A 12022-nucleotide genomic window follows, 5' to 3' on the forward strand; every position below is an offset into this window, starting at 1 on the left:
CAAAACCTAGCTGGAATGTTAATACATAATCAGCCAGGTTCTGGCAGGGGTGGGAGGGGCGCGGCCCGGCCCCCAGGAGACCCTTGACTTTCAAGCTACTTGCTTCAGTGAAGTCTGGGAACCACTGCTTGAGAAAGGCCATGGGGACAGAGAAAGGGGACAACTTTGTAGGGTCCAGAGCTTCATCCAAAGGGCAGCCCCATGCAAATGAGCTTCTCTGGGCTGCACGCTGGTGGGCAGGCGGGGGAGGACAGCGCTGCAGCAGCTTACCTCCGGGTAAGACCACTCGGGGGAGTAGTCCGTCACCATGAACACCCGTCCACTCTGCTGCAGCATCCCCAGCGTGCCCTGCGCCGGGGTGGCGGAGACCACCTCAGCCACGTGCATGTAGGCCATGGTGCTGGCCCCGCCCTCGGCACTGCTCAGCTGCAGGCTCCCCTGCTGGGGGCTGCAGCAGGGGATGCACATTTCCGCCTGGGCGAAGGGGGCGCGGGCCCCGTCCTCTGACTGGGAGAGTGCCGCGCCGTCCCCCGACACCAGCTGGTGCCCGTAGATGGTGCCGCTGCCCCCCTCCACAGAGATGAAGTCGTTGATCAGGTCGGAGAATTGGTTGCTGAAGGAGATGTCAAAGTGGTCCAGGCTGAGCTCCATGTTGGAGGCGTTGCCGAGGCCAGGCTGGGCCACGGGGTAGAGTCCCTGCACCACGTTGCCCGGGAGGATGGGGACCCCGCCGGCGCTGCGGATCACCCCCGTGGTCTCGGGCTGCAGGTAGTGCTCGGAGCTACAGGCCTGCAGCTCCCCAGACTTGATCAGGCCCTCGCCCCCTTCGGCCACCTGCGAGGTCTCCATGGTGACCTCCCCTTCGGCAGCCATGGCCTGGAAATTGGCCTGGAACTGCATGAGGTGGAGGGACGAAGTGGACTCTATCCTTGTCTCCACGTGGCCGCTACAGGAGCTGGTTTGGGACGAGGCCTCCGTTTTCACTGTGGGCATCACAAAGGTGCCCCCGGAGTCGCTCAGGCTGCTGTGGGCGTTCTGCTCGATGGGGAGGGGCTTGCTGGCGTCCTGCAGGAAGAAGCTCGGGGAAGGGGTCTGGTGGACGTGGGGGCTGTGGCCCGTCTGGCTGAAGCTGGACGTGTAGTCCTTGTTGGAGTCTATTGCACTGAAGTCCATCTGCTCCAGGGTGGTGCTGGGACTCAGGCCACCACCCGACGGCAGGAGGCTGGAGCCGGCGGTCAGGGTGAGGGAGCTGGATGCCGCGGCTGCCGCCGAGGAGGAGTACGCTTCTTTGGCCATCTGCTGCTCGAAAGAGGTGTCCTCGGTCTTAATCTCCTTGGTGAGGACGGTGGTGAAGCTGAAGCCCCTCTCCACTGGTGGCGAGTGCCGGACGTTGGTGCTGACCATCTCCGCCTTCAGGCCTCCGCCCCCGTACGTCTGGCCCTGCTTTGGGTTATTGAGGAAACAGTCAGGGTCAAAGTTCATGGTGGTCTCTGGAATCTTCCGGCCACCATCGAGGGTGGTGGAGAGGACCAGCTCTTCGGACACGTTGGTGGGCAGCATCGACAGGCTCTCCGAGCTGCCCGTGGTGGGGAAGGCGAACTTGTGGCCGTCGGAACTCACGGCCAGGACGAGGCCCTGAGAGGCGTCGGGCGAGAGGAGATGGTGGTTGGGGCCGGTGGTGGGGGACATGGTGTACACGGCCTCATTGGTGACCTCAGACATAAACACCGTGGCGCTCTGGGACAAGCTCCCCATCACGGAGGCCACAGCCATGCTGGACACGCCGGTGACCACGGGGCTGTCCACCATGTCCGGGTCGCTGTTGAGCCCGCTGCTGATGGACACGGGGGAGCTCTGGGTGGTGTCAGGCACCTCCACCTGGTTGGTGGAGGAGACCTCCGTGCTGTTCTGGTGCAGGAGCACGGGCTTGGCCACCTTGCCGTTCCTCTTCTCGCGGCTCGAGCCCCTGCTGTGGCTGTGCTCATGTTTGCCCTCGGACACGTCGTTGTGCTGCACCTCCGAGTGACTCCCGGAGCCCCCCGTCCGCGGCTCGACCTTCGGCGAGATGATACGGTGTTTGGCACTGTTGCACTTGTGGTGCACGCTGCTGCCCGCTCCTGTGGAGATCAGAGGCACACGATGCACACACACGCACGCGCACGCGCGTACAGAGAGAGTCAGAGCCGCGGCTGCAGTGGATCCTGCCTCCGAGCAGCTGGGGGCTGGCTGAGCCCAGCCCGGGAGCCCATTGAGCCCTGGGGCTGGCGCGGAACCCACACTGGAGAGCCCGAGCTTACCGACCCCCATCCCCGGGGGCTCGCACGTGCTCTGCGGAGCCATCCTCCAGACCAGAGGGGCTTTTTCCTGGAGGTGCATGTACTATGACTAACAACACTACTAATGGTGCCTCAGGACATAGGTGGTTGGGAAGGAGAAGGTGGAGGGTCGGTCATCCTCCAGGAAAATGCTTTCCACCTTCAGAGACAGATACCGTTTACCGAAACAGCTCTTGCTGGCCAGGGGGGGCTCAACCCAGAGTGGTGGCCGTGTCTCTCTCCCCTCCCCCAAACTTTCCATGCCTGTGCAGGCTGCACAGCAGTTTTTTGGGGATAGGGGGTTGGAGAGCTATGTTCACTCTCTGGATTAGCTCTCAGGCCCCAGGACCAAAGAGGGTTCTAGACTTTGCTCCAGAGGCAGAAAGGCATCTGCCCATCTCCCCCATGTGGCCAGCCTGGGCCTGTCCTCAACTCTTCGTGGGTCAAAATCCCTTTAAGACCCAAGCAAAGAGAGAGCCCTAAACCCCCAGATCAGTGGCAGAGAGGGAGAAAGCCCTAGGCCAAGGGCTTCTGAACTCTGGCCAGTCTCCCCTGGGCTCCGCACATGAGGCCCCCCGCACACAGCGACCAGGTCGGCTCTTCTCCTTTCTCTCCCTTCTGCCATTATTTTCATTCCATCTGATGAGGGTCACTTCACTTTTGATAAAAGGGTGAATTCTCCCCTGAGCCTATTCCGGCCTCGCCACCATGATTCCTAAATGCATGAAGACTTCACAGAGAAGTGACATGACCTCTAATGGAAATATCTAATTAAGGCAGAGAAGGAGGTGGAGAATGCACATTTCTAAGAGCAAATACCATTATCAGAAAAACAGACACATTAGGACAGGGAGTGTGGGACACTTTATATTCTTGGAGGAGACAGAGGTTAAAGAGAGAGGTTTAGCTTGAGTGGTCCCATTGACTTGGGGCTGACCTCCCTGAAAAGCCCATGTCAGCCCTGTGCCCGGGCACCTGGGCTTCCTGCTGACCGATACCCAAGATGGGGCCTGGAGGGTACATGCTATGTGTAGACGAGGCCTGGAGCCCCAGCCCCATGCACTCCCCAACTCTGCTGCCCCCATCCCCAGAGGGAGCTGCCTCTCTGGGAACTGCTCTCTCCTGCCCCAAGTGGGCTTCCCCCTCAGCCCCACGGGGCAGGATGAGGGTGAGTCTGTCTCGGGTGCTGTCCTGCCCTGTCTCCTGGCCGACCCCACTCGGCTCACTGGACAGCAAGGCTACCCCTGCAGAGGGGAGCCACCCACTGTCGGGCAGGGCCCCCTCTGCCCGTTTGCACCACCCGCCCCCACAGGGGGGCCCTGCTCACCCAAGCTGCCAGTGCAGAGGCAGTTGTGGGTCCGAGGCTGTGGCTTGGTCTGGTGGCTGTCGAGGATCTGCTGCACCAACTGCTCCACGGAGAAGCCTGAGCTGCTGTTTCCATTGCTGCAGGTCCACTTGATGCCATGGACTAGGGGGAGAGAGAGGCCGAGGGGGTCAGAGGTCATGGGGTGCAGGGGCAGGGCCCGGGGGGCTGGGACCTGGGCCCTCTCAGAACATAACTCCTTCTCTGCTGGAAGGCTGGCTCTAGGGGGGACCTGATGCACATGAGGGGGTAGACAGAGGATGGGGGTCGGGGGCCAGGCTGCTCCATCAGACCCCCACTCCCACTGGGAGCTCCATGCTCTTCCTCTGCCTCCCCTCCTCCCTTCCCTACAGCGCAGCCCAGGGAGCGGACGGCCTAGAGATTTGCTTCTGTTTTCCCAAAGTCCAAGTGCCCAAGAGTGGCTCTTCAAGGGGCCCCGGAGGGGAGGAGAAGGGAGCGGGGACTGGGAGGGGGCTGTGGCAGGCCTCTGAGGGCCCCCCAGACTGTAGATAGTGGAGATTCAGAGAGGAGTTGGAGGCTGTGTGCCGGGGTGGATGCCCAACCCTGGAGGGGAGCTTCCGTGTCTCATTCTCACCAGACTTCTCGGCCTCGAGGGGCTGCAGGCTAGGCTGCGGGGGGGAAAGGGGGAGAACTGAAGGGCCCACATGACCTGGACAGTGGATGCCCACTGAGGACCGGCCACCTGCGTGGCCAGCCCCGGGACCTCTGCTGTCCCTGCTGTTGGGGTGGATCCACAGAATGGCTGAGGGTGGGCTCCCCACCTGCCTGGCAGGACAGGGACTGAAAGTCTAAAATAAGCTGACTTGCCCACGGGGCCTGTGGGCTGACAGGTGTCACGCCCACTCGTTCCATGGTCCTCCGCTGGAGCTGACCTGGCGGGCACGCCAGGCACGCGGCCCAGCCCCGCTCTCTCTGGTGGCTCTAGGGGGCTAGGTTCCAGAGGCAATGAGTCCCTAGCCCTGGGGCTGGGGGCCAGGCCCCGGGGCTCTAGGAGGGACCCAGCTTGCTGTGAAACGGGGACGGTGGGAACAGGTGGTCTGGGAAGAGAAGCAGGGCGGGGTCACGCTGGGGAGAGGCCAGTGGCTTTGTTAATGCAAGGATGCTGTCCTTTCTCCTCTGGAGGAGCTTCTCTCACAGGCCTCCAGGGAAAGAACGTCACCATGCCCCAGGCCTGCCCTCACGCTGTGAGGCTCCAGAAGGCAGCCGCACGGGGAGAGGGTCCACACAGCGGGGAGGAGCTGGGACAGATTCATATCTGGACGCGAGTCCGGATTTCAGGCTTGCTGTGTGAATGTGGGCAAGTCGCTAAACCTGTCTGAGTCTCGGTGCCCTCACCTGTGAAATGGGAACTGAATAGTCTCTGCCTCACAGGGCGGCCGGGAGGAAACCCCATCTACCTGCCTTGTACTTCGTGTGTTCACAACAAAGGACAGCTCTTGTCCTGACAGTCACGGGTGGTGATGGGGATGAGCATGTGCAATGCTGGCCTCAGCCCACGGCCTGTCCGACGCCGGGGGATCTGGGCTTGGGGAACGAAGCTGCTCGCTGTGCCAGCCACCGGTGGCTCTGCCTTGGAGTCCCGTGGAGAGAGCTCCACAGCCATTGGCCATCGTTCCTGGTCAACTCCTTTATGTAGGACTTCAGTGATTTTTCAAAGAAACCGTCTCGCGTGTGGCTGGTGATGTGCTGGGAGTCCTGGTGGGCGCTGCTTCCTTCTCCTCGCATCTGCCCCAGGGGTTGGTCCTGTTCCGACGAGGCCTGTGGCCCTGCTCCCAGAGGAGAGGGTCCTGGCTTCCGGTGCGTCATCAGGAGGGGATGCGGGTTGCTGCCCAGTGGTTTCTGTCCCTGAGCTGGCTGAGCTGCCTGGATGGGAAGTCGTGTCTGCTGTGTGATGGGCCTGTGCAGGGGGTGGTGGGGCGGTTTCCAGACCACCTTCTTCCACCTTGGGATCCCTTGGGGAGCGGTCTGGCAGCCCCGCGACGACACCTGCATTCCCGCTGCCTCGGGCCCCATCATGTCCTCGGCAGCCGAAAGGCAAGGCCCAGGCCAGGGGTTTGCAGATCTCACTACAGCTATGGAGAATTTACTCAAATAAACCTCCTCCTGGAAGCCCAATATGGAAGACGGATAACAGCAGAAGGGGCCTGGTCAAGGCAGGAGTGAAGGCCGGGGTCCACTTGGCTGAGGACCCGTTCTGGGCTCCTCATTTTGTAGAGAAGGAAGCAGAGGCTTGGGGGGGGGGGCGGTGCAGGGTTTGAGGACCCCCTCCCCTTGAGCCATACAGCTGCACATGCAGATGGCGTGTCCCAGCCCCTGCCCTGGGCTGGTGCCAGGCTTTCTTTTTTAAAGCTCCCCAGGAGTTCCTCATGGGCAGTCAGGATGGCAAACACACAGCTCTGTCCTAAGCCTGAATTCTGCAGGTCACTGCAAATCTGGGAGCCCACCATTGCCGCTCCTTCCTACAGGGGACTCTGAGCGGATGCCCGTTGCAAAGCCAGACCAAGGCGTTCTCAGGAAAACCCCCACCTGGGTTTGAACTTGGCTCTCTGGAGAGAAGAGCACTGGACCTCCCCACAGGGCAGCCCACTTCTGGCTTCTGGCCACATGGCCACCCCTTGCCCGATGGTCTGGGTCTTGGGGTGGGTGGGCTGTTGAATCCCCCGAGTGGCAGGTGCCTCTGCTGGAGTCCTCCGGCCTTTCTGACCAGAGCCCCCCCACCCACCCCCACCGCTGACAGCTGCCGCCCACTCTGGGCTTACTCTCCAGCCCTGCCAAGTGGGCCCCCTGCCTGCATTCTTTCTGCCCCTTGCTCTCTCCTCTTTTCTGTTGTGAAGGTTATAAAATGAAAACCCAGTGAAGGGTGACAGATTGCAAGCAGAGAATTTCTGGATGCTTAATGCAAATTACCTACTGTCTTGGCACATTCAATATGCAGACTGTGTCCCTCCCCCTCGGGTGGGGGTGGGGAAAGAAGCCCCCTTCTCTGAGCTGGTGAGTTGTTAGTACTGAATATCAAATACTATCAAGACGGCGTTTAACATGTCATGCTCTGCTTCCCGACACGTAATGAATCAGCGGGAAAGGAGCTTTCAATGGGAAAAGAGCATTTTATGAAGGGAAGGTTAATACACACGTGCGCTGGCCGGCTGTCCCCTCCCACCCCCCCACCCCCTGCCCTTTGCAAAAGCAGCAAAAGGGACACTGCATTAAAAATACACTTGATTAAATGTAAGGTCATGACTTGGGGTGTGTGGGGGAAGCACAGAAAGAGAAAAGGAAATTCCCAGAAGAATAGCCTCCTGGTGGCTCTGCGTCATGTTTGTCCCCTCTGTTTGCTAGGTCTTGGTGGAGGGCACCTGGCTCCTAACTCCCAGGCCATAGTCGGCTACCCTCAAATGGGAGGAGCCCAACTTGTGCCCAGTCCCAGGGAGGGGGGGCCTCCCCACAGCAACCTAGGCACAGCCTTGGGCGGTGGTCCCAGGAAGGCTGGGCAGGGGCAAGTACCATGGGGGGAGAAGGCAGGGGTGGGTGGGCCAAGCCTGCTCCCTCACAGGCCGGTGCAGGCCACGAGTTCCCAGGAGGGCCCCACTTTCCACTGGAAACTGGGGTATGCAGGTGCTCCCGTGGCCCCTGAGCAGTCCCGCAGCTGCCCTGCCCGCCCCCCTCCCCCGGCTCTGGCTGGGCTGCCCAGAGCATGCCCTGCATGAGGACTGGCTGGCACAGCAGAGGCTGGGGTGCCTGTTGCAGGAACTCCCAGCCCACTCCAGCGCTGACCTGGCCCGTATGCGACACTTACCCTAATTACCACCCAGGACGAGGCAGCTATAATCCCACTAATATGAATAATCAAAATGAAATCAATGACAACAGCATGTGGGCCATGCTTTGGAGAGTATCTTCTGATGAACAATTTACCCAAGAGGTGGCCAACCACCGTGAAGAGAGTCACTGGGCTCTGGGAGAGGGGGCTGGGGATGGGGTGGGGGCTCATTGTCTCCTGGGGCTGGGTTATGGTTGCTCGGGTCCAGCCGTGTGGCGGTGACAGGGGTGGGGTGGGGGGGAGCTTTGGCGATGCAGGCTAGGCCTGAACCCAGGTGGACTTCCCTGTCACCCTCTGTGTGGACAGAATTGTGTGCCCCCAGATTCTTAGGTTGAAGCCCTAACCCCAAGGTGACTGTGTCTGGAGATAGGGCCTTTCAGGAGGTGCCAGGTTAAATGAGGTCATAAGGGTGGGGCCCTGATCCAACAGGACTCGTGTCCTTGTAAGAAAAGGAAGAGACCCGGGGCGTGTGTGTGCGCACGGAGATTAATTCCCATGGTCGAAATTCCCAGGTCTGTGCTGTTCTGTAGTGGTGGCCCCGGCCGACTCCGGCTCCCCGTCCTCCCTCCGCCCCAGGCTTACTGGCTGGAGCCCTAGGAGCCCCAGGAGAGAGTCACCCGCCCTCTGTACCCCACACTTGGTGTGTGCATGTGTGTGTGTGCACATTCTAGAGGCCCTGAGATCAGGGATGTTCCAGAACCCAGCACCGTGCTTGGTTCTTTATTTGTTGACTATTGACTGCATTGCAAATATTATCTGTCCCCTCTGGAGCATTTATGGTGGACAGGGCATTGGGCAGTGGTTCTCTGGGGTCCCAGAAGCAGTATAACCGCCTGGGATCCTGCTGGAAATGCACATCCCCATGCCTTACCCAGATCGACTGAATAAGAAATTCTGTCCATGGGGCTCAGATCTGGGTCCTAACAAGCCCTCCAGGGGATTTGATTCTGGCTCAAGTTTGAGACCCACCAGTCTAGAGATTATGTCTCTAATCCCTCAACAATCCTTGGAGGAAGAATTATCATCCCAATTCTTTACTATGAGGACACGGCAGGAAAGTTACATGACTTGCCCAAGGTCACACAGCAGGTGAGTGGGGGTGGGATGGGCTGCAGGGTCTAGCTCTTCCCACTAAGCCACCTGCCTGCCATGGCCTCCCCAGCCCGCATCCCTCCAGGGACTGAGGAAGGGCTGGAAGGTGAATTAGTGGGTGGAGGAGGGACAGCTACCCCATCAGGAGGCTGAGAGCTCCCTACACTCACAGCTGGACTCACTTCACTCATGAGGGACAGGCTGTCTGATTTCCCAGGGGGTGACCATGCAGGGGACCCCGGAACCTGGGGCAGGGCCAGGTGCTGTCCCCGAGCCCCCTGCCCATCCTGACCCTGGAGGGTGCTAGCTGCCTCAGAAGGGCCAGGGGGGCAGCCAGGCAGGGCCACCAACCCAGGGCAGGGAGTCGGGGGCAGGACCTCGAGACGGACCTGCTCTTGGAAGATTGGATGCCAGCAAGAGAGGGAGGAAGGCCTGTGTGAAGAGCTCGTCCTGGTGTCCACACCTGGGCTGCCAGGGTCCCCGGAGGCCTGCTTGGCCCCGGTTCTCTCGGCAGACTGGGGTGTGTTTGGGGGAAATTTCCACAAAAGACAGGGAGCTCAAGGAAAGCCTCCTCCCAGAGAAGGTGGGATTTGTGGGGGCAGAGTTTGGGTCTGAGATAGGGCTTCCTCACCTGGCTTTCCAGTCACTGGGAGTGGGGCAGGGAGGAGACCCACTGACTGAGTCAGCGACCAGGGGCCCATTGGCGGCCTCCTCCTGGGTGCCTGCAGAAGCCACAAATGTCCATTCCCGCCATGGCTGCCCTAAACAGTGGTGGAACTTAGGACAGTTTAGGGCGAATTTCTCAGCTCAGTGTCCCAGCTAGCCGTATGGGAAGAAGAGCTGGGGGAGGCGGGGCCAGGCTGGGGCGGGGGGGGGGGGGCACGCTAGCCTGAGGTCAGGGGTGAGCCTCTGCAGCTCTTTTCCTCACGCACATGTGATCTCGGGAGGGTCTTTGATTTCTCTTGGCCTCAGTTTGCTCATGTGTAAAATGGGTGCTTCACCGAACTGCATGATTCCCAAGGGACTTTACAGACAGCTAGTGGGGCCCACCCCCAGGATTCTGATTCGATGGTGTCCGTAGGAGCTCTGAGGCAGGCCAGGGCCGAGGACCTGGAGCTAGACCCCCTTTCTGTTCTGAAACATCGTGCCTGGAACAGTTTGGTGAGGAGCTGGACAGAGTCAGAAAGGAGAGCTCCGAGAGCTCCCCCCTTGCCCCACGGTGGCTCCGGAAGGCTGGTGAGAACTAGCCACCTGTCCGTCTTTGCTCTGCAGGGCAGAAACTTCTAGAGGTGTGACAGGGCATCCTGGCTGGAGCTTGGGTCACTACAGTAACCATACAGGTGGTGCCTACTGGAACCGGCATTTGGCTTTCTCTGCATGGAAGAGAAAGCAGGTGACACGTGTAATGTTGGTGACAAAGATAATCACCTCCCCTCCCCCCCCCACCGAACACGAGGCCTGTGGTGGGGGGTGGGCAGTCCCTTCCTCCTTCCCCATCAGCCTGGACTCATCCAGGACTCCTGCCCAGGTCCTCAACCCTCAGTCACGACCTATAAATGAGGTGGCCATGTGACCTGCTGTCCAGACGGGTCACCCTGGGAGACTGACGGGGGCACTGGAATCATCTGGCTGCGCCACGGTATGAACTGGGCTGCTCCCGGGCAGCCCTGGACCTGTGGGCACCCTACCTAGGAAACACATGACAGAGGCAGGTGGGAGGGGGCCCGCCACGTGCCTCCTGCGTGAATGAGCCCCGTTGGATCCCGCGAGTTGTTGACACTAAGGCTGTCTCCATGGCAACAAGGTCAATGGGAACCGGCAACCACCAGTTTCATCTTGACTGTGTTCTTGTTGACAGGAATAAAGGCCCTGCTTCTGGTTTCTGGGTTCAGCTGGATAAAATTTTCATTAGATTTGACTTCCCAGGTCCAGACACCCACATGCTATTCCGTCTCCCCATTGCACCCTCAACTCTGTTCTCCTGTGGGTCCTGAGGACGTTTCCAGAAATCTCATTTTGAGGAGGGCAGAGGCTGCGCGGGGACAGGGTGGTGTACGTGCGCAGGGACGCAAGTGCGGGGTCCCCAGGGAGCTTGCAGTTCCCGGTTCTGGAAGTCGGGGGGTGTGGGGCATCATCTTCTGGGCGGGGGCCCACCTCGTTCCAATAGTACACATGCCACGGAGAAAGGCCGAGGGCCTGAGAACGGAACACGTCTGGCAGGTGGGAGGGGCCTGGGACCTGGGGGGCGAGGGCACCCACCCGACCGGGAGCCGTGTAGGGACGGGTTCCCCGCGCCGGGCGCCTGGCCTCCCAGGCCGGCTCCTAGGGTCCCAGTGACGTACAAAGCTGGGTGTTTCCCTGCTAAGTGGGCCCAGGATGCGACGTCGTGGAGTCGGTCAGTTGGAGGCTCTCAGAATCTCCTCCCAGTTTGCTAAGTGGCATTGTTGCTGAGGCAGGGAATTCTTTGCGCCCTAGTAAGAGCGGGAATGTGCTGGGAGCTCTGGTTGTCTAGTGATGTCCGAAGCTCAGGAGGCCGGGAGAGAAGCTCCAGCTGTTGTCCCACACCCAGGGGGCCACAGGGGCTCTGGAATCTTCTCCCCCCCCCGTTCAGGCTTCATGGCAGACCATCTCCCAAGGCCCCACTCAGCGGCAGAGATGGCAGGAGGGACCCCCTGTCTGAGCAGCCCCTCCAGGCCCCTGGCAGTGGGGGCAGGGGACCACGTGGGACTCTGGACAGTTGCCATCTTGCTTCTTTCAAGCCTCTGGGCTTGTAAGGATCCTGGAATCGGATGTCTCCTCCTCAGGTCTGGAGGTGGTACCTGCATGCTGGGAGGCAGGCGGCACTCAGGTAGCTGCCTCTTGGCTCCTAACCGTGTGGACCAGAACCTTCGATATTCAAAGAGAAGCTGAGAATCTGGAGATTTTAATATTGTCAGTTCTGGGTGGCAGTCAGGCACAGAGTGTGGGTGGGGCTGCGGTGTCCTCCACAGCAGCCCAGGGACGCAATCCATCAGGGCTCATCGAATTAGGGGATGCTTAAGACAGAGCTGGGCATTCTGTAACAGCAGGGGGTGCGTGGCGCCCAAGCAGCCGGGGAGAGACGGGAAATCAAAAGAAGCATTTCTCTTTCAGTTTTCCTACTTGGGGGCCACATCAGCCAAATACAATTTAGCCCGAGGGAGCACACTTGCAAAGCAAGCCTGGTCCTGTGAGCAGGAAAAGGAAGCCAGCCCAGACCGACTCACCCCTGATGCCCACTGCCTGCTCTCCTCTGTGCCAGGGCGGGAGGTGCCAGGAAGGCGCGCTGGCAGAAGCTGGGGACATAAGGGGACCCACTCTGCCTGCTTCCCATGCCAGGAGCTCCTAACCACAGGGACAAGCAAACCAGGGCAGGAAAATCTTCTCTGGGCC

The 12022-nt window shown here is 60.3% G+C and overlaps 1 protein-coding gene across 1 annotated transcript in view; it reads right to left on the reverse strand.

The window, feature by feature from the left end:
• The window catches only part of CAMTA1 (calmodulin binding transcription activator 1), an 867769-nt gene that overhangs the window by 86852 nt on the left and 768895 nt on the right, over window positions 1-12022 (reverse strand). The window contains exons 8-9 of the mRNA XM_028108234.2: window positions 3643-3783; window positions 271-2117 (exon numbers count right to left, since the gene is read on the reverse strand). Coding sequence (XP_027964035.1) covers window positions 271-2117; window positions 3643-3783 — 1988 coding nt within the window. The remainder of the gene's footprint in view (window positions 1-270; window positions 2118-3642; window positions 3784-12022) is intronic.

This window comes from Eumetopias jubatus, unplaced genomic scaffold (assembly GCF_037043125.1).
Source record: "Eumetopias jubatus isolate StellerSeaLion01/CBP00866 unplaced genomic scaffold, mEumJub1_p1.0 scaffold_4, whole genome shotgun sequence".
Lineage (NCBI taxonomy): Eukaryota > Metazoa > Chordata > Mammalia > Carnivora > Otariidae > Eumetopias > Eumetopias jubatus.